The 26890-nt window shown below is 40.7% G+C and overlaps 1 protein-coding gene across 1 annotated transcript; it reads left to right on the top strand.

Annotated features, from left to right (window-relative positions):
• The first annotated feature begins 667 nt into the window (after window positions 1-667).
• On the top strand, window positions 668-26757 carry trip11 (thyroid hormone receptor interactor 11). Its single transcript, XM_042388497.1, has 22 exons — window positions 668-1319; window positions 1540-1820; window positions 5337-5413; window positions 6444-6554; window positions 7270-7572; window positions 7952-8020; window positions 8156-8321; window positions 8440-8766; window positions 9061-9101; window positions 9226-9324; window positions 9735-9929; window positions 10351-13368; window positions 13552-13692; window positions 14507-14700; window positions 16242-16405; window positions 16580-16683; window positions 16860-16959; window positions 17681-17762; window positions 19355-19469; window positions 21292-21414; window positions 24382-24526; window positions 25167-26757. Exons 2-22 carry the CDS (start codon window positions 1682-1684, stop codon window positions 25379-25381), a joined length of 5928 nt encoding a protein of 1975 aa, XP_042244431.1. The 5' UTR covers window positions 668-1319; window positions 1540-1681; the 3' UTR covers window positions 25382-26757.
• The last annotated feature ends 133 nt before the right edge of the window (window positions 26758-26890 follow it).

Here is a 26890-nt window from a genome sequence, read left to right as displayed (position 1 = left end):
CTGGCACTAATTTTATTGCCACTCTTTAAGGCATTATGTGGGTCACTCTGACACTACGTTTACACATTATCTAGTCCTCTGTGGCACTCTCAAGTCTGAGAAAATAACTCGGCTTCAGCTTGGAGACCAAGAAACTGGTGGTGTGCAGGATTCAGTGTTTTTGGAGCTTGACACATACTGGGAACTAAAAGTCAAGATTTCTTGTCTTCAGCTGCTTTGATTTTTACCATTTTCTTTTTAATCTGTCTTTCACAAGTCTCCCCAACTTTATAGAAGTGCAATACTTAATTGCTGGAGTGTCACTTTCATGAATATAAAGTTTTAGCTTGTTCAAGTTCTAATATCTATAACAGAATTTTGGAGAAAAAACACATTTTTGAAACGATAAATGGTTTAATGTGGTGTGTCAAAACAGTAGATGTGTGGACAGATTTGTAAGAATCATGCAGTAAATTCAGCCTGGAACATTCCTCTGTTAACTATTAGTGATTTATTGAGAGCATTTCTTTCCTTTAGTTTATTCAAGACATTTTTCATCAATATTTATGATACACACACACACACACACACACACACGTGTACATAGTGTGTATTATATTTTATATTGTAAAAAATAATGAAAGAATGTTTTAAAACCTTTTACCAATCCAACAACAGTAACAAGGCAATGTTTGCTTGAGGTAGTGCACAGATCATAATACATCAATAAAGAAATAAGAAGCAAACATAAACAAAATTAAATAAAATAAATTACAAATCAATTCATTACATAAGGCTCTAGTTTTCACATCTTTAGAATTTGTGCAGTATTTTAGTGTGTCCAGGAAGGATTTTAAGTAGGACATGAAGACAGTGATGTTGGGTTTCTGTTTTGCAAATTTGCTGGTGTGTATGTGGAATTTTGCTAATAAAGAAATAAGATTATTAACATGCATTTTCTTGACGGGCATTACATCAGCAAAAAATTAACAAATGAAATACATTCAGTTTTGAGTTTGAGTATCTACTTTTCCGTTAAAAAAAGATTAAGGTCATACCAAAATGTCTGACTAAAGGTACAGTCCCAAAAGATGAGTTGTATAGAAGTTGTGTTTGTCCGACTCTCAGTTGAAGCCCTTGAACGCACCTTGAAGTTGTTGGTCCTCCAGCATCCCACAATGCACCGCTTCTGCGCTCTGTGTCCACGTCAAACCTGACAGCCATCGCCGCCGCAACAGCCGAGCTGATAATGGCTGCAGTTGAGGTGGCACTTTCTGGGAGCTGTGTTGGTCAGACTGGCTAAAAAAACTGCAAGGAAACACCGCTCACGGCTACCGCAGGTGACACAGTCTTCAACGTAAAGGCGTCATTCAAACTATCCGCTGTCTGGCTGTAATATAATGTCGCTTAGCTTGCTAGCTTTGACAAATTCCTCCAGGCGACTGATCAGCTGTTATTATCCGGAGTCTGAGCTAAATGAGCGTCTGTCAGCTTGAAAACCGACTTTGTGACGTGAGAACAAAGTGGATTTTAAAAGCGAAATCCGTCTCTGTGTTTCAGAGTTTCCGGTTGAGCTTAATGACCGAGCTGACTTTATCAACCCTCGAGTCAAAGCTAAGCTAGCCCCCTCCCTCCTCCTCTTTCCTCTCTTCTTCGTCCTCCTGGGCCCTGCTTTGTTTTTGTTTTTTTACCCGTGTTGAACATGTCATCGTGGCTGGGTGGAATCGGCTCCGGCCTCGGTCAGTCCCTGGGTCAGGTCGGCGGGAGCCTGTCGTCCTTCACCGGGCAGATATCAAACTTCACCAAAGACATGTTACTGGAAGGGGTGGAAGAAGTAGGAGGTAAGTTTGTGTCTCTTTCTCTCCTGTTTTCTGTTTGTTGGCCACATCATCATAAAGCACACCACGTTTTTGATGTACACACCTGTAGCAATGAACACATTCATCTGCTGAAAGTGGGAAGTTTCACTGACCTAATTGAAAATCCAATTATAAGGGAGGTGGGCCTACAAGCGTGAGTTGTGGCATCAAATTAGTATGGAAATCAATTCTGGTCCAAAATTCAACTTACACAAGTGTGATGTGAAAACTTGAAGCCTTCAGTGTACAAACACTGATAAATGGACTTTACAGTGAAGTAGGAAACATCTTGTGTCCAGCAGTTAAACTTTTGATGTTAAATATATTTACATATTTATAGATCCTGGAATTTTTAATGAGGGAGAAGGAATATATGCAATATTAAGGATTTTAACAAGAAAATTTAACTTTTTTTGTGAAAAACCCTACATTAGACACAAATTATTATTCAAAGCAGAGTATTTTATATACACCTTCTAAAAATCTTTTTTTTAAAAACAAAAAAAATAAACAGGATTTGATATCCAAAAATAAAAATTGCGCAGACATCGCAGGTTTGACACTACATGGCACTGTTCAACAAAGTCAGGATAAGTGAGAAATAAAGAGGCACGTTGACACGTTTAAAGCAAAAGAGAGGTCATACTTCTCCTTTCATTTAACTCTAGTAACTACAGAAATATGTTCCAGTAACTACTGAACCTCAAATATCCCTCATGTACACACCAATGCTGGCAGATCTGGTTTCAAATGGACTGAACTGCAAACTGTTCTCAAACTAGAGTCTTTCATTCCTCTCGGAGATGTTAAAGCTTTATTATCTGATGTTTTTTATGACTCTTGTAACAGTTTTTTATTAATTCTGTGTTGATTGTGTAGTTGTGTTGTTTTTGTTTGCTGATCGTGTTCTCTCTCGAAAAAGAGATCTTAGTCCCAATGAGACTTCCTGATTGAATTAAAAAAAAGTCAATATTTTGTTTACATATAAGTATATTGGCTGGTTGATTGTTCCAGTGTATCTGCCTGATATAAAACACGTACTAACGGTCCTGAGATACCAAGATTTTGGTGTGAATGAATACTTAAAGATACTCAGCTGTCATCATCTGAGGTCAATCACAACAGAGAAAAAGCAGCCACTACACTGAATGACGTAAACTTGTGTTGCAGAGAAACTGTGACTATTTCAATAAGCTCTGTCGCTTATAGTATTTAAAGGCATCTAGAAACTCGGAAACTTCCAAACAAGGTCTGGCTGACTGATCCCAAATGTTAAGAACAGGAAGAGACAATGCTTGAAACAATCATAAGACATACACAGCCAGCTTCATGGTTATACTGAGAGGTGTTTCTAGTATTTTGTCCACCCCATTTATATCAATGAGGGGAGAGTAAATATCATTTCTCAGTATAAAACAATACACCCCAATAGTTAAAGTTGGTAATGTAATATTTTGGTGTATATACAGTATGTTTATGCTACATGTGTGTAGTTAAAGTGATCAGTATCCATTTCTAATTTGTTCTAAGTTATTTCCAATAAAAACAGTCTAAACATTTACCATGAAGTTATTAATACATTGCTAAAATATTGGTAGTTAAAATGTTTTTAACACGTGTGTCCCTGTATCAGAAAAAATGTGACTACAGTCAGGAACCGACTCTGTCAAGAAGAAAAACTAACTTCACGTAAACAATTAGTGACGCACTGAGTTAGTTAATGTGTACACTGCTGCTTTGTCTGTCTGAAGTTTTAACGATATCCCTGTTCTTATATGGATTAGTGACTGTATGTAAACATCAGGCTGTTGAGGAGCGTCTGACCGCTTGCATGACAAGAATGTTTATCTGAGCTTTGCATCCAGACAGTTTGATCAGCAGTGAACTCGAAAATGTGCCCACAGATTTGAATGTCTGTGTCTCTTTAAGTGACTCTTAGCTGCCTCAGTATCTGTAAAATACCTCAGACCGCTGCAGAGATCACTTACACTTCACCGTTCAAATTACAGTAGATAATCCCTTTAAATACTCCTCACTTTTTATACCACCACTGCCTCAACCGCACTGTACTTCACTATTAACTTTAAATGGAGCCAGTACAGATGTTCAGAGAGGAAAGGCCTTAGCTCTGTTTTTGTGATTCATGCTAACTGAACACATACAGCAGGATTATGTATAATTATCTGTTAATTATAGGGGAGATGGACTACCACTATAATCCAACATTACTTTTTGCCGAGTTAGATTTTTTTTTTCTGCCATGATCACTTTGTAGCGCCAGAGATTGAACTGAAGATGCTCTTAAAAGTTTACACAGAAGCTCTGTGTGGTTTTGTTTTAAACGTACTTTAGTTGAACTTCATATGTTAAAAGTTATTTCCTCAATTGTCTGGTGGAGGTTTTTTCATGTACAAAGTTAAAAGAAAGTCAAGCGTCGTCATCTATGGAAAAGTATATGTTTGTATAAAAGTTCATTTGGTTGTAAAATCTCAAGCAAACATTCTCAGTCCATGCAGTCACTCCCACATTCATAGTCAGCAGGGCTTTAGGTAACAGCCTGATGGCAACACAGATTACAGCCTTCATTGTTTGGTTTCCAGTTTGTGGACAGAAAGTTTCTCATGTTCAAACTCTAAACTGATATTCCCTTTGAAATATCCATGCCCGATTCCGACTTAGTTACTGATTTGTAAGGATTGTTTTTATCACCGAGTCGTCGCCTTCTTCATGAAGTCCAAATGAAATGATTATAAAGCTTATATTAAAAGTGCTTCATCACATTTGCCCAATTAAACCCAACAGCACCATCAGTCTAAAAGCAAACGCACTCAATGAGTGATGAAGTAATGACGAAAGAAAGAACTTTGGCCGCAGATCTCCAACTCACTGCTCCAGTCAAAAACCAGAAGTGTGACTTCTTATCACCGCGTAGGGAGGACTTGGCCGGCTGTAATACTGCATACCAGGCCTGAAATCCCTCTTTAAGTAAACTTTATAGTGAGGAACAATAGTAATAATAATAATAAATTACTGGAACTGGATTTGTCTGTAGCTTTGGTTTGTGTAGTAATGAGTGTTCTGTGTTGGCCAAGCTGTGTCCAGCTGTTAAGATCTCACAGCTCTGACAAGATCTGCAGAAATGTCGGCCTGCTCAGCCGTGCGTCTGTGTGTTTGTCATGTGAGCCTGGTTAAACAGATCTGTGTGTGACAATGTGACTAAGATAAAGAAGGTAAAAGAAGTTAGTATCTCTTGAATGTGTCATGTGCCTTGGTAGATAGTGAATAAAAATAATAAAGGTATTTGTGTTTCTTTTACTGTTTTCACAGGGGAAAAACATTAAGTTCTGCTTGTTGAATATCATTAAACCTAATTAATGCTGCTTGGTCTTTGCATTGACAGTCTCACGTAAAAAGATTTACACATGTGAATAATATTCTCGCTGTCTTTATGTCTGTGTTTGTGATATGTTCAATGTTATTTTCTCCATGTGACTGCAGATGCTGCTACAGAACTGCAAGTGTCCAATTCCAAGTTGGCTGATCTCAACGCTTCATTTACCACTCAGAAGTCTGAGGTTAGATTTTTTTTATTAACTTAAGAAAATAATATCGTTAATGACGGATCGCTTTCATGAAAGTGTCCCAGAAATGCAAAATACCACGGCCCCTGAATGTGACATCCCCATCAGAGCTCATTCATCTTAAAAATGCTGACTGGAAAAGTACAGTTTAAAACCAAATAATAGCATTTTTGAATCAATCCCACGTATGAGAGGGGACCCAAAAATTCCCGGAATTGTTAAAAAAAAAAACTCGTTAGAAATCGTTCAGGAAAACCTTTCTAATCCCTTTCAAAGTACTCTCCCATTCCTGGAAACATTAATCTTTGCATGTCATCTTTTGTCACCGTGTCCAGAGCTTCCTGTCTTTCTTTCCTGGATTTCTTCCACGGTTGTGAATCTTCTCCCCTTCAGTCCTAATTTTAGTTTCAGCAAGCTGTAGGTAGACGCGATTTAGCAGTAAATCAGAAAACTACACCCCACTCCTGTGCTATTGATGGCTTCCGGGAATTTTTGGGTCCCCAGTTGTACTCCTCTCTGCTGCTGTAAATACTCAGTAGAGCACCAAATGTATATTAATCCAGTGTTATAAATAGTCCCCAACAAATATACCATATACGTCTGTTTGAGTGTGGAAATTTCTGAGCCTTTTTGAAAAATGGAACTATACACATGCACTTACAACCTACGTTTAAAGATTTACATGTTCAGTATGAATTAATGGACTTGTGGCTGAGCGCTGCAGACATCGTCAGGAAGCCAGAAAACTTTGACACATTTTTGTTTTTGTCTTTTGATTTGATTTGTTGTTAATGAATAAATAAAGAAAACATTATGACATTACCCTTTAAACATTGTGCAGATCCCTGTGTTGATAAGCATCCTTTCTGCTGAAGAGCCCTTGAACAACTCTTGAGCAACTCTGTACTCAAGTACAGAACAGCATCCAGCTCCAGGACGCTGCTCTGTACTCGACCATGACCCCTGACCTTCCTGTAAGAAAAATGTTGAGTATTCTTGACTAACTCTTCCCTTTTTGTTGCAGTACGACAGATTGAAAAAGCTCCACGCAGAGCTCGAGGAGAAGCTGGAGGCATCAGAGATCCAGATTAAGCAACAGTCTGCAGAGTACCGAACCCTTCTGCAACAGAAAGATGTACGTACATTTGTATTTACAGTTAAAGCATTTAAATGATTGTGATGCTGTTAAAAATACCTACCCACTAGTGTTTAAGACATCATTTAGCTGTCATCTATGATTAGGTAAGTAAATGGCACATGCTATTTGGAATAAATGCATCTATGCATGATGTGAAATTAAAGACAAATAATCCACTGTAACTTTAAATTGTGTTATTGAAAGAAAGCATGCTCATATATATATATATATAAACCTCGCCTAGATGATAGCAGGAAGTAAACATGTTACCATTTAGTTATAGCATAGTTGGCTCGATTAATCTTTGCATTTTAGTGCATTAGAGTTGATATGTGTAGAGGAAAAAGCGAATAAATTTCAGATATAAAAACACCCGCTGCTCTCTGAATATCCAGTCGTCTAAAGCACCTGAAGTGATGTTTAGAAGCACAGATTGCAACATTAAAAATAATGCAATGTCAAACCTACATGACTCCAGATTTATTTAAGCTTTAACATTCAAGTAGGAAGCACAGAAATCAGTCAAAGACAAATCAAACAGATGGCAAAAGCATCTGTAAAGCATACCGGCCGTACTGCAGAGGTTGTGTTTTGTGAGACGAGTAATACTTTAAGATGATCAGCTAAGTCTTGTCAAAACAGAATATTGATATCAGATTTATATTAGTGCCAAGCATAAAAGTTTCCTAATATTCATTTTGTGTCTTCCAAGGTGGAGATCAGTCACCTAAAAGCTCGGCAGAGTGTCCTCCAAGAAGAAGTCCAGAACTTGCAGCACTCAGCCCAGTCTGCCTCCGTTGGCCTGGCAGTGCTGCCCGTCACCACTACTTCCTCCACCACTACCTCCTCTTCTGTTTCCTCTTTCTCGTCGCGCCCCTCGGGGTCCAACCAGGGTTTCCACAGTGATGAAATGGACCTCAGCGACGCCATCTGGTCGCAGCAGGAGATCAACCGGCTGTCGACAGAAGTCATGCGTTTGGAGGCAGAGGTGGCGCACTGGAGGCGAATGTCTCAGGTAATAATAATGAGAATTTTGTTGATGTAGCAAGACAGATGGGTTCTGAGTCATCCAGGTAAGGGATAGTCTCTTTAATCGCTAGGCTGCCTTGATGCCCTGAAAGCATAGCATCAACTCAGGTTGTTTATTATCTGAGACCTGCAAATAAATGTTTTGGTTCTATTTTATCAGTTTTTGATGGCAGATGCATGTGAGTTGCAATAAAGGACAATGTATATTATACTTTACAGACACTCTTAATCTAAATTGTTTTGATTTGTTAAACTCCATCTTTCTGGCACACCTAGCAAGATAAAAACAAAATGCTAAGAAACATTCACTGAACAAGGGCTGTACAGTCTTTATATCAACATAAATTGAATTAATTTCCTTTCAGGCATCCACAGCAGCAGGAGCCGGTAATGGTGACCAGGGTGAAATTCTCAAACTTCAAAGGACTATTAAGGTGAATTTGTCATAGTTGCCAGAATCCATTAAATTTACAGTAGAATCTAAATCTTAAATACTCTGTGAGCACGACTTGCCCAGACAGCAATGACACCGAGACGCTAACCTTGACATCATTTCTGCTTTGGAGCAGGATCTGCGAGAGGAAATGAGTCGTGAGGTGGATGAACACCAGCATGAACTGACTGCTCTGCAGGACGCCCAGCGGCAGAAGATGGCCGATGTTAGCCGGCGGCACAGAGAGGAGCTAGCAGAGTACGAGGAGAGGATAGAGGAGCTGGAGGAACAGATTCAGAGCGGTTAGCTTAAGTTTGGCATTTTTTATTCTAAATTTGGAAACGAAAGCTTGTGGCAGGGAAAGGAACTCAGAGAATTTGCTGAGAAATTTAACTCCCTCCTCCAAATCCTTCTCTCCAGGTGGCGGTCAAGCCTCTTCCCCGTCAGACGCCTCCAAGCTGCTTGAACTCCAGAAAACCATGAAGTCCCTGCAGGAAGCAACTGAACAGCGGGAGAAGCAGCTGTCCGAGCTGTCTGCTAGCCTGGAGGAGGCACAGACGAAACAGGCCTCGCTACAGCTGGAGAGAGATGAGGCCCAGGAAGAGAACGCCGGGCTGCTGCAGAATTACACTCGGCTGCAAGCCTCCGTCACCGAGCTTCAGACTCGAGTACAAGAGCAGGAGGGGAAGGCTCTGCAAAAAGCCCAGCTAGACCATGAGATCCAAGTTTTGAGACAAAATCTTGCAGGTATTCTGTCTTTATTTGGGTTCATGTTGAATTCAGCTATTGAATATTGCTGTTTGTCATCTGTTTTATTATAACATTTTTCTGTGTTATTTTGTGCTTCTTTTGTGTTTTAAGCTCTAACTTTGCTATGAAAAATACAATAAAAAATGTTGTTTAACGTCATACTTTTGTTTGTAGTAATTTCATATCAGTCTTGCATAGTAACAGAATATTCTTATGAATTCCTTCCTATAAGTCGTAGGTTGTTTTCTTTCATAATTATTCTGCATATTAACTAAACTTTCATATTTCCAGCTGCAGAAAAAGAAATAGAGAGACTGAAAAACCTGGATGAAGTAAGTGTGAATATAAACAATTAACCATACATTGTGTTAAATATTTATGCTTAATCTTTATGTTTGTTCTTTATGTTTTCCTCCTTGTTTAATGACTTTTCTAACTTTTTTTTGTATAAATCAGTCAGAACCAAAGGAAGAAGTTGAGCATGCAGACATCTTAGAGCTGAACACCATCATTGGGACATTGAGACAAGAAAAGGACGTCCTAGAACAAGAAAAGGTTTGTTTATCTGATACAGAAAATGACTTTAACCACAGGCTGCCCCAAATATCTGTAATATCTTTATTAATACGATTACTTAAAAGTAAATATCTCACTTGTGACATATACATCAACAGTATAGAACATGGTAATACATTTTTATTTGTCTGTATATGTTTTCAAAGTATATTTACATGTGTTAAATTATTGGTAAAACAGAAAAAGATGGAGAAAATAGATCTCCAGAGTAGAGAGAGAGAGATTGATCATAATGTTTGCTGAAGTAAAATATTGATTTAACATATCAAAGATAAACATAAGATCCTTTTCATTTTCATTCTTCAAAGTGTGTGAAAACTACACAATGTAAATAACAGAGCTCTAATTTAAAGCGTAATTCTTGATTTGTGTGATTTTTCTCCTCACAGCTTAATCTGCAAGAGAGACTGAAAGCGGCAGAGGAGCAAACAGTTAGCAATAATGGAGCTGAATCGGAGTCACTAGAAGATCTACAGGCAGAGCTGGAAAGGAGAGAAAAGGTCCTGAGAGCCACTCAGGAGGAACGTGACACCCTGATGTCTGAGCTGGAGGAGCTAGACCAGCAAAACCAGGAAGCAACACAGGTCTGAATGACCACGGTGGCTTATGTTTTTTTTTGTTGCTACACTGTTGTTATCATGTAATTTTGTAGGGTTTGTGTGCATGTCTGAAGAGTCAGCCAAAATATGTCCAGAAATATCTTCCCATGTACATATAACTTCATATTTTTAGGGTTTTTTAACCTATTGTGGTTATGTTAAACTGTTAAATTATATGTAACCCATCTAACTCAGCCTACCAAGTTTTTATAGTCTTCCAGTATTGTTAATGCAGAGCAAAAATAAGCAAGATTCTCAAGTCAAGCAAAAACACCAAGGTTTGGGAAAAACTATGAAATGTGTAGAAACCCACAATACAGCACAAAAATTGGATAATGTGAACATTTTTAAAAAAAAATCTTTCACTGTGGTTTTATTTTTTGTTTTTTGTTTTTTTTGTCTCTAGCATATGATCTCTGTGAAGGAGCAGCTCTCTGGACAGCTGAAGGAGGCAGAGGCAGAGCTATCAAGACTGACTACAGAGCTGAACACAACCAAAGACCAGAAAAGGGCAGTGGAGCAAGAGCTGGAGACCCAAAAAGAGAAAATAAGCCAGAGCGCTTTCACCCTTAACGACCTGCATATGGGCAAACAGCAGTTGGAACGGACAGTGAAGGAGCTGAAAGACAAACTGGGACATGCACAGGAGCAGGGCAGGGAGGCTCGCAAAGAAATCTCAGAGCTGAAGAAGACTTTGCAGGAGAAAGAGGAGCAGCTGTCTGTCACCCGAGAAGAGCTGGTTCAGACAGGAGAGAGGGGAACTGGGGCACAGGCGGCTGACGAGGAGCTAGCGGGGAAGAAGAAGGAGCTGTCGGACCTCAGGAGAGAACTGGATGAGATCAGGAGCTCTCAGGAGAAGGTGATGTCGGAGGACTATGAGTTGAAGATGGAGAACAGGAGATTGAAGGAGGAGAGCGAGCAGGCTCTGGGTAAAGTGGAGGAACTGAACAGGCAGATGATGGAAAACCAGACAGCTGTGAACAGGACAGTGCGGGAAAAGGAAACTCGAATCGAAGCTCTAAAACTGGAGAAAAATCAGCTTGAAGATGAACTGAGGCAGACTGAGAGGACACTAACAGAGCAGTCAAAACAATACCAGCAGACCATCGAGGAATTGACCCGAGCCCGCTCCATGGACGCCTCTGCTTTACAGACAGAGCATGAGCGTGCCATTAAACTCAACCAGGAGAAGGACATGGAGATAGCTCAGCTGAAGAGAGATATTGAGCAGCTGGCGTCTGACCACAGAGACACCAACGAGATGCTTTCGATCACAGTTTCAGGGCAGAAACAGCTGACAGATTTGCTGCAAGAGAAGGACGTCTTCATGGATACTTTAAAACAAAACGCTGCAGAAACGCAGATGGAGATGGAGAACAGTATCTCAGTCGCAACAAGGGAAGCTGAAGCCCTCAGACAAGCGCTAGAGGAAAAGGAGAGACAGCTGGGAGGTATGAAGGAGGAGAACAGCCATTTGAAAGAAGAGATTGACCGGATTAGAGATCAGCAGAGCAGACCTCAACCTCTGGCTGAGCCCAGGACTCTGGACATCATCACTGAGCTGGAGACAGAGATCACCCAGCTCAAGTCCTCCAGGAATGGCCTGGAAGAGGAGGTCCAAACTCTGAGAAGAACCATGGAGGAACAGCAGACTTCTCTCCTTCTGTCGCAGCAGTCCCTCCAGGCTCAGCAGAGTGAGCTTGAGCAGGCCAATGCTCGCCATCAGCAGACCACACTCAACTATGACAAACTTATCCATGCCAGAGATGAAGAGATAGCCCGACTCCAGCAGGGCCGTGCAGACTCCCCACCTGTGCAGGGAGAAGTCATCCTGCAGGAGGACAAGACTCAGTCTCTAAACCAGGAGAATGGCAACGAGAAGCACGACTTGTCCAAGGTAGAAATAGAGAAACTGGTGAAGGGCATAAAGGAGAAAGAGACTGAGATCAGCCAGCTGAATGAGAAGAACCTCTCGCTGACCAAACAGCTGGACCAGCTGGTGGTGTCTCGTGATGAAGTGGGCAAACTGTCCCAGGTGATCCTGCAGAAAGATCTAGAGATCCAGGCGCTTCATGCAAGAGTCTCCATGGGTGGAGGCGGCGGACACAGCCAGGATGTCATGTTCCTACAGCAGCAGCTGCAGGCGTACGCTGTGGAGAGAGAGCAAGTGTTAGCCGTGCTTAACGAGAAGACCAGAGAGAACAGCCAGCTTCGCTCCGACTATCACCGTCTCATGGATATCATGGCGGGGAAGGAGGCGGCTCTGTTGAAGCTTCAGCAGGAGAACCAGCGCCTCTTAAACATGAGCGATCCCTCAGGAAGCCAAGAGATGTTCAAGGAGACCATCCAGAACCTGTCCCGCATCATCAGGGAGAAGGACATTGAGATTGACGCGCTGACCCAGAAGTGCCAAACACTGGTAACTGTCCTGCAGTCCTCAGGAGGAGAGTCCGGCACTGGTTCTGGAGGTGTCAGCAGCAACCAGTTTGAGGAGCTGCTGCAGGAGCGGGATACCCTGAAACAGCAGGTGAAGAAGATGGAGGAGTGGAAGCAGCAGGTGATCACCACGGTCAAGAACATGCAGCACGAGTCGGCGCAGCTGCAGGAGGAGCTGATCAAACTGCAGGGTCAGGTCTCTGCTGACAGCGACTGCAGCTCCAAGCTGTCGGTCGACTACTCTCGACTGATCCAGAGCTATGAGCAGAAGGAAAGGAGGTTGGGAAGCCTGAGTCAGGAGCTCGCTCAGGTCCAGCAGACCATCACCCAGCTCAGCACCACCAAGGATGTGCTGCTGGGTAAACTGGGCAGCGTTGCACAGACTCCTGAAGTCGTAGTTGCTCAGTCTAGTGCACCTTCTCTCACAGCGGCTGCTCCAAGCCACCAGACGGCTTCAACTGTAAATAATGAGAAACAGCAGGAAGACCTTGGATCATTGCGAGCACAGCTGGCCGAGAAGGAAACCGTGATCAGAACCCTTCAGGAGAACAACCACCGGCTTTCCAACTCAGCGTCTGCCTCAGAGAGCGAGCAGAGGAGTCAGGCCGCTGAGGTCCAGCAGATCAAGGACAGGCTGGATACCCTGCAGAGATCTGTGAGGGAGAAAGACTTGCTCATCAAAGCCAAAGGAGACCAGCTAAGTCAAGTCAGTGAGACGCTACGGAACCGTGAGAATGACAACGAGGTGCTGAAGCAGGCTGTGACCAACCTGAAAGAGCGTGCTCTTATTCTGGAATTGGACGTGAAGAAGCTGAAGGAGGAGAACGAGCTCGTGGCTGCACGCTCTCGGGAGAAAGAGTCCGAGTTCAGAGCGCTGCAAGAAACCAACATGCAGGTGTCTCTTCTGCTCAGAGAGAAGGAGTTTGAGCTGAGTGCAATGAGCGATAAAGCTGCGACTGTGGAGAGGATGCTCAAGGACAAAGAGCAGGTCAGTTGGCAGCTAAAACTTAATATATTTTATACATTCAGTAGAGAAACAAACCAGACCAAACACCCAACATCCAGGATTAGAGATTTATGCTAGAAATGCAGACACTCAGTAATCATGTTGTGCCATGTTGCATTCTTAACATAAAGATTTCTGATTTACTCTGTTGTTGATGTGTTACAGGGTAAATCCGGTGAGCTCAATCAGCTCCTGAATGAAATAAAGTCCATGCAGGAGAAAGCTGTGGCGTTCCAGCAGGAGAGAGATCAGGTGATGATGGCACTAAAACAGAAACAAATGGAGACCACTGCTTTACAGACCGAGGTAGGAAGGCTCGCTACTACCCTTCAATTTTACCTGCGTAGGTATTCCATCTGTGTTTGCTCACTGCTAGGTTTTTATCAGCAAGACAACTTGAGCACAGGTTCAAAGAAGATTCAGTCTGTTGGTAGGTAACTATTTTGCAAAACTCAAAGTACTAAACATCAAGTCAGTTCAGATTGTATGTATATTAAAGCAACAGTGGTACACTTGTAAATACTGTTTTCATCCCATGTTACTTTTGTTTTTACATGGTACAATTGATCAAAATATAATTTACTCTGCATACTGATAAGAATCTGATTTTAAACTCTTATTTTTATATTAAATCCATGTGATTATGTGATTATAGCATATTTTTAAGTATTCTGGTGACAAGTTTTTGTTTGTAAAAAGGTGAGACAATCATGAAGTTGCCAAGGTCAGAAATTATAAATTTCTACACAGAGTGACTTTAATTTGATATTTATCAAAAGGTATTAAAACAGTCAGGTTGATGGATTTGCTGTTATCAGTTTAATCACAATGTTTCATTGTGTGACATTTCCACTAAATGTAAAGTATTTTAAAAGGTTTGGGATTGCTTCGGTTTTTCCACATATCCCTGGAAAAAATAGGAGGATTACTAATTTTCCACATTTCCATTTGCCAAAAGGACAGATGATAAGTATATCAACCATTAGTTCCACAACTAGCAAGTGATAATACCTAAAAAATCCAGTCAACACATTTAGGTCTGCAGAAATTATGGAATTAATAAGTTGTTGTGTTATTTTTGTTGATCCACACATGACAGCATTTTCTCTTTTCTCCACAGCTGCAGCATATGAGAGACAAAGAACAGCGGCTCAACTTGGAGCTGGAAAGGTTGCGTAATCACCTCTTGGAGATCGAGGACTCGTACACAAGAGAAGCCCTCGCTGCAGAGGACAGGGAAACTGAGCTACGCAGGAAGGTCACCTTGCTGGACGACAAACTTGCCACGTCCTCGAATGCCGTGGAGAATGCCAGGTTAGCATAAAGTAAAACTGCAGCATGTGTATTAGATGTGATGCTGAAATACACTGTTAATGTGTATAGATCTCCACTGCGGTTTGGATTACATATAAGGTTTCACATTCACTTGAAAACAATAGAACTGCATTAAAAAAAGGTGTTACGGTGGCTAAAAATTGTTGTATGGGTGCAAGTCTGTAAAAACACATTTGTCTTATTATACTAAATAAAAACATGGATTTACAGCAGCTCTATCTGAGACCTTGTAGGATCACAAGATCCAGAGAGTTGGATCTTGTTTTTATCTCTTTGCTTTGGTTTCCTCGGCCTTGACTTTAGCTTGACCTTTGATGTTTTAATTAACCATCTCGAAAAAGGTCTTACTTTGTCTCCTCCTCTGCTGCCGTACTCTCTTGTGGGGTCGCTCAAGGCTCCATCTTGGGCCCTCAGTTAGTGTGTTTATGCACTTGAGTAACCAGGTCACTCAGAGACACCAGGTTACATGGGTAGGCGTTTAAATGCACTGTAGTAACCTGGTTACTGTAAATCTGCGTATACATGCAGCAGATCAGTAACCACACTTCTCGTCTACCCCCAACCTTATTTTGGAAGCATGGCTTACTGATTTTAACAGTGTTAGTGACAGAAGACGCTGCTTCCTGACTTTGTTTTTTTTTGGTGTGTGTGACAGACAGCAGAGCTATTTCTCACAGTGTGAATTTATCAAACAGTCAAATGTTCAGTGGTTGAAACAAACTTATTTAGACTTCTACAAGCTACTTTGTATTAGTTTCAGTGTCAGTCAGAATTTGGATGGAATTATTTTAAATACGAGGACTCAGTGTAATAATCTCAGTGTAATAATCTCTCCTTTCATCCGACCGCTCTGCTGTTCTTTCCCTGTGTGCCATCTGTTGTTCTGCATACAAAGCTAATTAGAAACCCAGTTACATATATACTGTAGATGTCAGAGAAATCTCTTTGTTCTCTAGTAGAAAATCCACCTGGGAAAATCAGGTTTTCTCTGATCTCCAACCCTGATTGCAGCAACCAGGTTTTCTCTGACAGTTAAGAAATCAGCTTTCTGGAGGAAGCTGACTGTAACCTGGTTGCACTTAAGCAGTGCATGTAAACATATGAGTCTCCATTTATATGCTCCCCTTGGGGCGCATCACAAAATTGAATTCCACTGTTGCACTGATGACATGCAGCTGTATGTCCAGATAAAAGCTTTACAGATGTGTCCTGCATTGTGTTATCTGTCACCGATATTAAGTGCTAGATGTCAAGAAAGCTCCTCCCGTTGAATGATTTTCTTTTAACCACGTTACTGTTGTCCTTGTCTCACTTTAATTCTTTTTAAAGCCCTCTGTAACCGCTGCTTGCATTGTGCACTCATGTTCAAATAATTTTCTAAGTATTTCCATGGAACTGTTTTGTTTTAATTTGTTGCAGAGTTGCCTTGCACATATTTTTTAAAAAATAATCTTTTGTTTAATTGTCAATGTCATCCTTCCTGTTTTTTTTCTGCTTGCCTGCTTGTCTGGTGCCTCCAGCCAACAGGCCAGTATGCAGGTTGAGTCTCTGCAGGAGCAGCTGAGCAGAGTGGTGAAGCAGAGGGACGATGCACTCATCCAGCTCCGGACCTCCCAGGAGCAGGTCAACCAGTATGCAGTTTCACTCTCCAATCTGCAGATGGTGCTAGAGCAATTTCAACAAGGCAAGTTGGCCGCTTCCTCCTCACGTCTTTCTGTCCACACTTGCATCCTCAGTGTGGTTGTATCTATGTTGTGGCTTATTTTTACAATTTTGACAGTGCATTTAGTGCCTGTAGTCTGACAATTAAAGTCCATATTACCTATAATGTTACTTTTCCTCTCTGTTTCCCATCCAGAGGAGAAAGCCATGTACTCAGCAGAGCTTGACAAGCTTAAGAGAGAGAAGGAAGAGTGGAGAACGAAAGCTCAGAGGCTGGAAGACCAAGCATCTGCCCTTCAGGTAAACCAGCAATCAATCACCGGTCAGAGAATCCATTCAATCTATTTATATCCAACATATGCCATCAACAGCGAGGCCTTAAAGTGAAAACATATTCCTATATATTTCTCGATGACAGCCGTATCAAAGCCATAATAATTGAAGGTGTACTTTAATGGTTCTCTGCTCCCTGTCAGATGAACCTCGACGAGGCCAACGCCGCTCTGGATTCAGCGTCTCGCCTCACGGATCAGCTCGATCTGAAAGAGGAGCTAATTGAAGAGCTGAAGAAGCAAGGTGAGGCGCAGCTGTGCGCGTTCACGTCAGCCAAGTTCTCCACATGTCGTCTGACGGGTTTCTGCCACAACAAAAGTTATACAAGGGAATAATTAGATTATCAGACTAGACGCAAAACGCCTTTCATTTTTACAGCAAGATAAAGGTGCGTTTATTAGGATGTAATAAAAATAAATGTCCTTTAAGCCGTTTTATGTCTACTTAGTCTGAAGACCAGTGCACTGTTTCTACTTTTATTAAAGGTTTTATAGAAGGCATCTGCCATCCTTTGACGACTATGTCTGGCTCGGCAGCCTTTCTTTTTTCTTTCTCCCAATGCGCATATTTCTACTTTAGTGTTCACATGTCCTTATCGTAGTCTGCATAACTGAGCACAGACAAGATAAGTAAATATGTTAATCCCCCTGAAATTTAAACGGTTATATTCTACTATATTATTTTTTGTGTCACACTCAGCTTATTTGCTTCTTATCAGTCTCACATATGGACATTACATCACAGTAAATTCTCAGACTGTTTTTTTTTTTCGCCCTTCTCAGGCTGATATTCAATCATTGTGTTTATCTAGACCTGATATGAGGCCATATGTTTGCTTTATAAATCAATCACCTATGCAAAATTTACATCATGTTTATTTATAGCTGTAAAAACGTTCTGATTCAATCTTCATAATGACAGGCTACCTCTGGTATTTTACTGTGTGTGTGCGTGCTGTTTGCAGTGGATGTGAGGCAGGAGATGTTGGAGGAGGCGCAGAAGAAACTGATGAACCTGCTGAACAGCACGGAGGGGAAGATAGACAAGTAAGCTCAGTCCTGTTTGGGTTAAAATCTTACATTCCTTCTTTCAGCTACATGAGATCAGGATTAGCAAGTCATATGGTTTTCATTGAACTATCATACATTACAAAGAAAAATCTTCTACAGTTTCAAGGGATTGTAGAAAGTCACACTGTAATATGAAAATGTGATAAGGACTCATCTTTTCAAAGCATTAATATGACATTTAGAGGATCACCCCCATGACCGGCAAACTAATGTAGTGTGAAAAAGGTGAACTCTGCTGCTGAAGGCAGAAAAACGAGACATTTTTATATGTTAAATATGTGTATAATAATACAATTACAGGCACTTAATGGCATGAAGAACACAGAAAAAAAGACTGTCAGCTGCTCAGGTGTTCTGCATGTCTCCAGCTCGGCGCTCATCCTCAGGCAGCATCAACAGCTTTTTGTTGACGTTTCTCTATAAATAGGGAAAATGATAATTGTGTCATAACATAAAACCATAAATATAAAATAGAGCTGCAACAATTAGTCAATTGCAAGAAAATTTAAAGGTTACTAATATGTTAAATGATTGATAGTCCAAGTAATTTCTAAGCAAAATAATAAACATTTGATGGTTCCAGGTTCTCAAATGTTCTTTTGGTCTTTATATCACAGTAAATTGAATATTCGGGGGTTTGGGACTGTTTGTCGGACAAAAAGAGACATTTCATGACATCACCTAGTGCTCTCTTTTTTTTTTTTTTACTGTTTTCTGATGTTTAAGAGACCAAACAATTAATAGAGTAAGTAATTGGACGATTAGTTGATAATGAAAGTCCAAAACATCAAGAAGAACAATTTACTTTACTATCAATTATGACGACGAACAACAAAAAATCGTCACATTTGAGAAGCTCGTACTAAAGAACATTTGGCATTTTTGCTTGAAAAACAACTGAAATGATTAATTAATTTTCAAAATAGTCAGTAATTAATTGACGTTCAATCAACTAATCAGTTAATCGACTAATGTGTTGAAAATAATCATTATTTGCAGCCACAATACAAAAGAATTGTGGGATGCATGCATAGATAGAAAATACACAATTGATAAAGAGTTTTGAACATTGGATCCTCTTACATATTGACACATTTAACACAGACACAATACACTTCATAATCTGGAGTTATTATACTTTCAAAGAACCAGCCATGAAGTATGAAGTCCAGGCTAAACATCGCTTTGGCCTCCATTTGTAAAAGGAAGCGATTATGATCGACACTCTACGTTTTGGGAATTTCAAGTCATCACACTCTCCAGTAAAGTCAGTGGAAGAGTTTCCTTGTTGAATGAAATGTGCAGCGAGGAGCTGTGATTCGTCTCGTCTTTTAACGGTGCTTTTGTGTTTTGATGATTCGACTGCGGAGGTTGTGAAAGAGACATACTCTCCCATCTCTCACTAACAGCTGTTAAGTGCTGGAATTGGTAGAAATGTTTGTTTCGGGGAAATATAAGTAATTAAGTTATAAGTAATAATTCATGCAGCTGCACAAAAATTGGACTGAGGCCACCTCCTTTAAAAACTTGAACGACATCATACCTTGTTCATGCTGTTCTGTTTCCAGAGTCCTGATGCGTAACCTGTTCTTGGGATATTTCCACACACCTAAAACTAAGCGCGCTGATGTGATGAGGCTCATGGGAAATGTCCTGGGACTGAGCCGAGAAGATGTTGATAAGGTGAGAGATTTCTTGACTCATGTTCAAAGTATTCACTTAACAAATTGCATAGTTATGTTAATAAAATAGTTTTTCATTGCAGTTTTAATGCCATAAACAGTCAGTGAGCAATGTTTGTGGTATTGTGCCATATTGGGAATAAACGTATGTCATCACCAGACTAATAAATACAGAAATACGGCCTCTGCTACGTATGTCGTAACTCTCAAATGCTCCCTTGTGTTTTGGGGATTAAATGTACTAGAGGAGGTTTGTGCACTTGTGTTTTAGCATGCCGTTTGGACCACAATTATGAGCTGCCAAGTGGGAAAAGCCATTTGCATCAGCATACTAGTTGTAATTTATTTTGGGAAATACGCTTATTTACTTTTTTGCTGAGAGTTACATGAGGAGATTGATACAACTCGTGTCTGTGTTCAGTATGAAGCTACAGCCAGCAAAGGGTTAGCTTAGCTTAGCATAAAGACTGAAAACAGGAGGAAACAGCTAGCCTGTGTCTGTCAAAAGATAAAAAACACACCTACCAGCAGCTCTAATGCTCACTAATCAATCCATTATGGTATCTGTTGTGGTTTTTCAGAGGGGTTATATGCTAAAATATACCAAGTCGGCTTCATTTTTGTGACGTACAGCAAGTCTGACTTGAGTCCAAGTCTTTGCAGCTTTGTTGCTAAAATATAAAAGTAGAGTTTAAGAAGTACTACAGATTTAAATTGTCTTCACAAAGCTGGATTTTATTGTATGCCCCTGTCGTCACATTGGCCGTCTGTCAAAAGGACAGTTTTTTTTCTCATCCAGTGACCATTAAAAAGTACTTTAAGCTGTGTGGAGCAATTCTACCATGTACTAAAAACAGTAAGTACCCTTCTCTCTTTTTACATACTCTGACAGATCACTCTGACTGTAAGACAACAGACCTTTTTCAGCTTTTGAAATATAAAGGTAAATGTGTCTTTGAGAGACAAAGTCAACCCTGAAACTCGCCGTCCAACGGTTACTTTTAACTCCAGCAGCCCCTGAAAATTCAGTCAGAGCTCAACCCTGAAAAAGAAAGCCTTTCCTTATCCAGATTTTCTGGCAGGAGCCCTGTGGGACTCCATCCAATGATTCCAGAGTATATTGCCCAATACTCTTAAAGGAAAACAGATACAGGGTGAGGGGCAAATGCGATTACAACTCCTCAGAAGACTCATTTTTATTATCTTGGAGGTCATTCCATTTTTTTTTTTTCATCTCTCCCTCATCTACCGTTAATGCTATTTAAATTTTCCACTCAACTCATGTTTACGGCAGCCAAGTGGCCCACAAAGCAGTCGTTTTTTTTTCAGACACAGCCTCGGTGGAGCAGCTATCCGCCTTCTAGTGCCTTTTTAGTCCAATGTAATGATCAGAGCACTCTATAAGTGCAGTTCATCGAGCTGCATCCTGCCAAATAAATGTTGTTGATGGTTAGGGAGTATGACTGACATTGCATGATAAAGCGGGGAGCTTCTTCTAGGAGTGTGTACTATCAACAGAGTAACACAGAGCTTTTACATTGGTCAAACTGGTGTGTGCACAAAGTAGTTTTCCAGAAAGCGGTGGCAAGCAGAGAGGAAACCAAGAGCAGTTAAAACTCAAATCATCTGACCAATTCCGCGAAAACTCTTCGAATGAGACATTGTTCATTGTTCACTTTTCTTGGTCAAGTAAGAAAAGTGATGAATTTGAGCACTTGATCCCAATATATTTATGTCGGTGATGATTTTTGGAGACTTTATTCCTCATGTGTATCGAGTAATCTTTGTCTTCTCTTCCTTGCCTCCCGTCTTTGTCTGTGCAGATGTTGGAGGAGGACGGACGGCAAGGTATTACTGGCTGGATGTCGGGCTGGCTGGGAAGCAGAGGAGCGCAGAGTGTCCCAAACACTCCACAGAAGCCCACCATTGGCCAAAGTCTCAACTCTGTAAGAAACACCACATTAAGTCCTTTTGTCACAGAGACAATGTTCATATTGTATATATTCTACCTGTAGTGGGTCTAACTGCTTCCTGGGACTATATCAACACATTCACTTTACACTTGTTAAATCCTTAAAGGGGACATATCATGCTTGACTGTCATTTTTAAACTGTTATTAGGTCTGTGTTAAACATGGTCAAAGTTCCAAAACTTGAGGTTAATTTATGTAAAAATGCTCCCTGAAAGTCAGAAGCCTCAGCCTCAACCTGCTATGAAAGCTCAGTTTGCAAAGTTACGCCTACTTCCCATGGATGTATAATAAGAGCTGGATAAGGCGCCGCCGCTCAGCCTTGCAGCCAAGTTTTCCCAGTGGCCACTCGCGGTATTGCAGCGAAAAATCCCCCTGCAGCCCAAGAAGCATTTTCCCCATAGACCACCATTGTAAAAGAGACGCCTCTAAAATTATTGACAGGACCCCTCGAACAGCAAACAACAACAATTATGACTCTTTCTATTATGAACTTTTGATCCATGGAGGTTTTATGTTTGTAAAACTTTCCTCAAGCCGAGAAAAGCAATTTAAAAATCTGCGACGTCATCACAATGTAAAGTCTATGGGCCCAGCGGGAGCTCGTGGGCGGGGCCAACGAGGGAAACACTACTGCACATATTCAGTGGGCCGCAACGCGGAAGCAAACCCGGAAGCTAGAAATTTTTTTTGGCATATGTGCCAGGTGAGCGATCCCTATAGGACTGAATGGGCGCCATTTGTAGTCCAGTATCCAGCTCTTATGATACATCCATGCTTCTTCCCCATCGAATGTCAGATCGTTTGTGGGCATGTGCGTCAGATTGTTTGCACATGCCCACAAACGGCTGTCCATTCTGTAGTCTTAGTTGCTGAGGTTGTTCCACGGATTGTTTGTGTCGTCCACTCACATACAGATGTTTTTGAGAAGTTTCCATTTAAAAAAAAAAAAAAAAAAAAAAGGGAAATCCTATTGTTTGTTTACGTAGCCTCTGGAGCCAGTCTGCCAAGATGCAGCTTCTGAAGCTGACCAATCAGAACAGAGTGGGCTCATCGGGAGGGAGGCCTTAAAGAGACAGCAGATAAAACGGCCTGTTTCAGACAGAGGCTGAACCGAGGGGCTGCATAAAGGGCCAGTATAAGATAAATACGTTTTTTGAACTGTAAATCGTGCAAAGATATTCCAGTAGAATATAAATATAGATCTGGAAATGTGCATGATATGTCACCTTTAAGATTTCAGTCCTTGGCGACTACAGCAAACACTCCTTGAGCAGTTACTTTGTCAGAAATACAACAGAGAAGCAACTGTATTTAAAGAAAAACCAAGCGAACTCACATTGTTTTAACATATAAATCAATCAATAATAATTGCAGCTGAGATCTAATTTCATGCATGGTGCAGCTCACTGTAGCGCGTCCTCTTTTTTCATTTCCTTATTGCAAAAATTAACATGATCTGCTGACAAAAAAGCGTAGAAAATGATCATTGTCTTTATTTGCAGAAATATTTTTGAAGAGCGACCACCATCAGCATTAACCTCGGTTACAGATACATTGCGTTTCCTGTGACTGCTTCACAATAAAATCCCAACTGTGTGCGCCAGTTGAATGCTTTTGATGTGCGCTAATTGAATACAGCTCTGATACAGTGTCAGGAGGGTGAACTATTAACAGTGAGGCTGATATCAATTAGATAAAATTACACACAGTAATGCTCGATTACATGTATGCATCTATTTCCTGTAAATACATGCATGTGTTTCCTGTCATTTCTTGCTGCCTTCACACGCAGGTGTGAAGCGGCGGACTCCGTCACTAACAATGAAAACTAGGACATAGAGAGGTAAAAAACAGGATGTAAATACATTGAATTCTATTATTGAACAAAATGTTGACCATAAATAGTTTAAAATGGAATTTGACTACACTCTAATTTTAAGGATTTTAACTTTAAAGGACCAGTATGTAGGATTTAGAGGCATCAAGTACTGAGGTTGCAGATTACAACGAACTGAATAGCCCTCCCCTCCGGCTCCCCTTCCAAGCGTGTCGGAGAACCTACGGTGGCCACGAAACTCGCCAAAATGCGAAAGGCCCTCTCTAGTGCCAGTGTTTGGTTTGTCCGTTCTGGGCTACTGTAGAAACATGGTGGTGCAACATGTCGGGCTCCCTGGAAGAGGACCCGCTCCCGATATAGACATAAAGAGCTCATTCCAAGGTGACGAAAACACAACGATTCTTATTTTCATGGGATTATACACTATTTAAAACATCCATATGAATGTTATACTCCATTTCTGCCAAGTCTGTTCGGCTGGATGCCACTAATATTCTACACACTGCACCTTTAAAGTCAAAAAGCCTCACATATACAGCAAAAACACAAAGTATGAGTAAAGAGAAAAAGCGTACCTTTCCACAAAAAAAGCCCATAATAAAAGAAGGAAGTAAAACTACAACAATAAATAAATAAATAAATAAAACAAGCACTAACCAAAGAACCTTCCCTTTTGTAGTAAAGTTGTACAAATTATACATTACAATATATTTACTCCCATAAAAAATATTAACAATAGGAAATAAACGAAGGAAATACATATATCACTCAAAATAAAAATCAAACTTAATCCACAAAGGATTTTACAGGAATTTACTGCCCTGTTTATAATTTAGCGTGACACACACAGAGACTCCATAAAGCAATTATCTATACCCACTTTTCTTTAGAGACACATTCCTGGCAGCAGAATAGTTGGTTAGAGACCATTCTTCAACTAACAATAGTGTCCTTGAGCAAGACACTTATTCTTCTCCAAGATGCTATTCTGAAGCTAACTCTGAGCTCTGACCTCCCTCTTTGTGGCTTCTTTGCTTGGATCAGTAAAATATCTAAAAAAAAAAACATCAGCACTACATTCTATGCTTCTTTTTTCGTTGCAGTCCTTCTCAGAGATGTTTGTAAAGTTCCTGGAGGTTGAGTCCACGCCTTCGCTGCCTGCACCAATGCTTCCAGTCCATGACATTAAACCTCTGAGCGCCCCGCCTCCGAGAAGAACCAGCAGTGCTGCTTCCAGCACCGCCACAGGTAAACGATCCCTTTGGGAATAACCACCGCCAGGATGTTTCCTTCTCTCATGTGCTTAAAGCGCAAAGTGCTTTGACTTTTATCTCCCCCTTCTGGCAGTGAGAGTAATTACAAAAACACTGTCGAAACATGCTTACGCCGCAGTAGCCTACTCCCTCGCTACTGTTTTGACTGTAAAATGGTGGATAAATTGTTTTGAGCGTCACACAACCCCCATGAAATGACTTGTTTCACTATCAGAATTTGATCCATTTGGTCCGATAACATTCGGACAGTCTAGAAGAGCCACACGATTAAATTATTTTATCCTCATTCAAGTTAGCAGAAAGCTAACTGGAAGTTAGCTGGCTAGGCTGGTGGGAGTCTGCATTCATCCAGCCAGCGTTGGAATGTCGAACCCGACACCAGATTAAAAACTGTACACTGTGAAATACGGAGAGGAATTTATCTGGTGGTGATAGGCTAAATCAGCATTGTGTGAGCTCGTTTGGCAAGAGCTCGAATGTAACAGACGTTCATTTATATGTAAAAGTTCTGCACTGCAAGTTCAATCAGTCATGTCAGACAGGAGGCTTTGTTCTTTCTCTTACTTTCCAAAACAAATCAAACCTTATTTCAATTTAAGCCTCTCTCCTCACAGGAACTGCTGGAGCCAGCAAGCGAGCCGGCGAGGCCAATCCGTTCCTGGCCCCTCGTTCTGCCGCGGTGCCCCTGCTGGCCGGGTCCGGCTCCGGCGGCTCGGGAGGTCACCTGCTGATGAAGCCCATCTCGGACGCTCTGCCCACCTTCACACCTGTGCCGGTCTCAGCTGAGGCCAGTGGTGGAGCTGTGCTTAAAGACTTGTTAAAGCAGTGATTGGTCCCATAAAGAGTGCCAATTGTCTTAATTCATCCAACAGGAGTTTGACACTACATAGAGACTGAGATATTTGAGCACTTCTGATACGTATTGCTGCTTTTTTTTTTTTTTTTTTTTTTTTAATCTGGCAGAGATAAACAACCAGAGAATTCATAAGAACATAAACTCCCTTTTCATGGGAAGGGAGTGAAACTAAAATTTATTTTTTGAGTCAGTTTTACTTGCAAATACTGTTCTATGCAACAGACTTTACCTTTACACATGAGTGAAAGTGTTTTCACGTAAAGCTTTATTTTAATAGGTGTTGATCCACAAGATAGAAATCATCAGTGAAAAGTCCACATTAATAATAAAAAAAAAGAAGCAGGATGCAGAATTAAAGGATATTTTTACCGTGTGAGTCCTTCAGAGTGTAAGCAATGCAGCATATTTTCACAGAAACTGTCTTTTTGATTATGAATAATTTCTTACATTTTTCGTTTTTGCCCATCACACCAGTTCTGAACACAAGTGACCTTGTAGACTCGCTGTGTGCAGTACGATACATGTGAATTGAGTGTAATCGTCACCTCTGTTTACAAGAGGAAACCCCTCATGTCCTCCGGTCTTTATCCTTTAACCTGCATTGATCACCTTTTATTGTCCTGTGTCTTGATTATTTTTTTTTTCTCTTTTCGACAATGCAGCGAACTGTTTCTGATCCAAGACTTGCCTAAAAACTCTGTGGCAGCAGTGGCCTGCGTAGAGATTTATGTGGTTCAGTACATCTGTTAAAACCATAAAGACATTTTGCAAAAACTTGTCTTTTCCAGACGGTCAGACTGTGATTTGCAACAAGCGTTGTAATTATGGCTGTAACTGCTGACTGTGGTTGATCAGAAGCTCGAGACTGCTCTTATGTTTAAGTACTATTATATAGTTATATATATGTAAATGGGCGGGATTTTTCCTATTTATAGGCACTAGTAAGTTCTGAAAGTGAAGTGCCTGCATTTTTGCTAATTAGATAGTTGTATAATCAGGATTGTAAATGAGTAATATAAATATACGTATATATTTACAAAATGTAAAAAACTGCACATTGAGAAAGTTTTACCTGACCAGAGCTGGCCAGCGAGCTGCTCTACATTTTTGTATAGACATCAATCAGCCGCTGCAGAAAGAATGTTACAGGGTTCCTCCAGGTGTATTGATGATGAAATGTATAAACTGTAAATCCTGACTGTAAAAGAATTTTTGTAGATGTAAAATCTGAGACTCAGAGGTGTCAAAAAGGTGTTGGATTATCTTGAACTTGGATGATCTTTAATTGAGGTTATTACCAGTGATTTAATTGGGATTTCAAATCAAATAAAGATACTGCTGACCCCTTATTGGTGTGCATTTTGTCAGTTTTTTTTTTCCTCTAACGTATTCTTGCAGACCAGATGTGGCTACTACAGCGTGGATACCTTACGTTGGTTGCTCCAGATGTGCAGTGTCATTCAGCTGTAGGAGAAGCAGCCG

The sequence above is a fragment of the Thunnus maccoyii genome, chromosome 16, assembly GCF_910596095.1.
Source record: "Thunnus maccoyii chromosome 16, fThuMac1.1, whole genome shotgun sequence".
In the NCBI taxonomy this organism is placed as follows: Eukaryota; Metazoa; Chordata; class Actinopteri; order Scombriformes; family Scombridae; genus Thunnus; species Thunnus maccoyii.
The sequence above is the reverse complement of the archived record's forward strand: the minus strand, read 5'-3'. Positions and strand labels throughout refer to the sequence as shown.

Coding starts and splice junctions, on each gene's coding strand:
- trip11 (XM_042388497.1), top strand. CDS start 1,682: ATGTCATCGTGGCTGGGTGGAATCGGCTCCGGCCTCGGTCAGTCCCTG. Junction 6,555..7,269: donor CCCTTCTGCAACAGAAAGAT/GTACGTACATTT, acceptor GTGTCTTCCAAG/GTGGAGATCAGTCACCTAAA. Junction 8,767..9,060: donor TTTGAGACAAAATCTTGCAG/GTATTCTGTCTT, acceptor TCATATTTCCAG/CTGCAGAAAAAGAAATAGAG.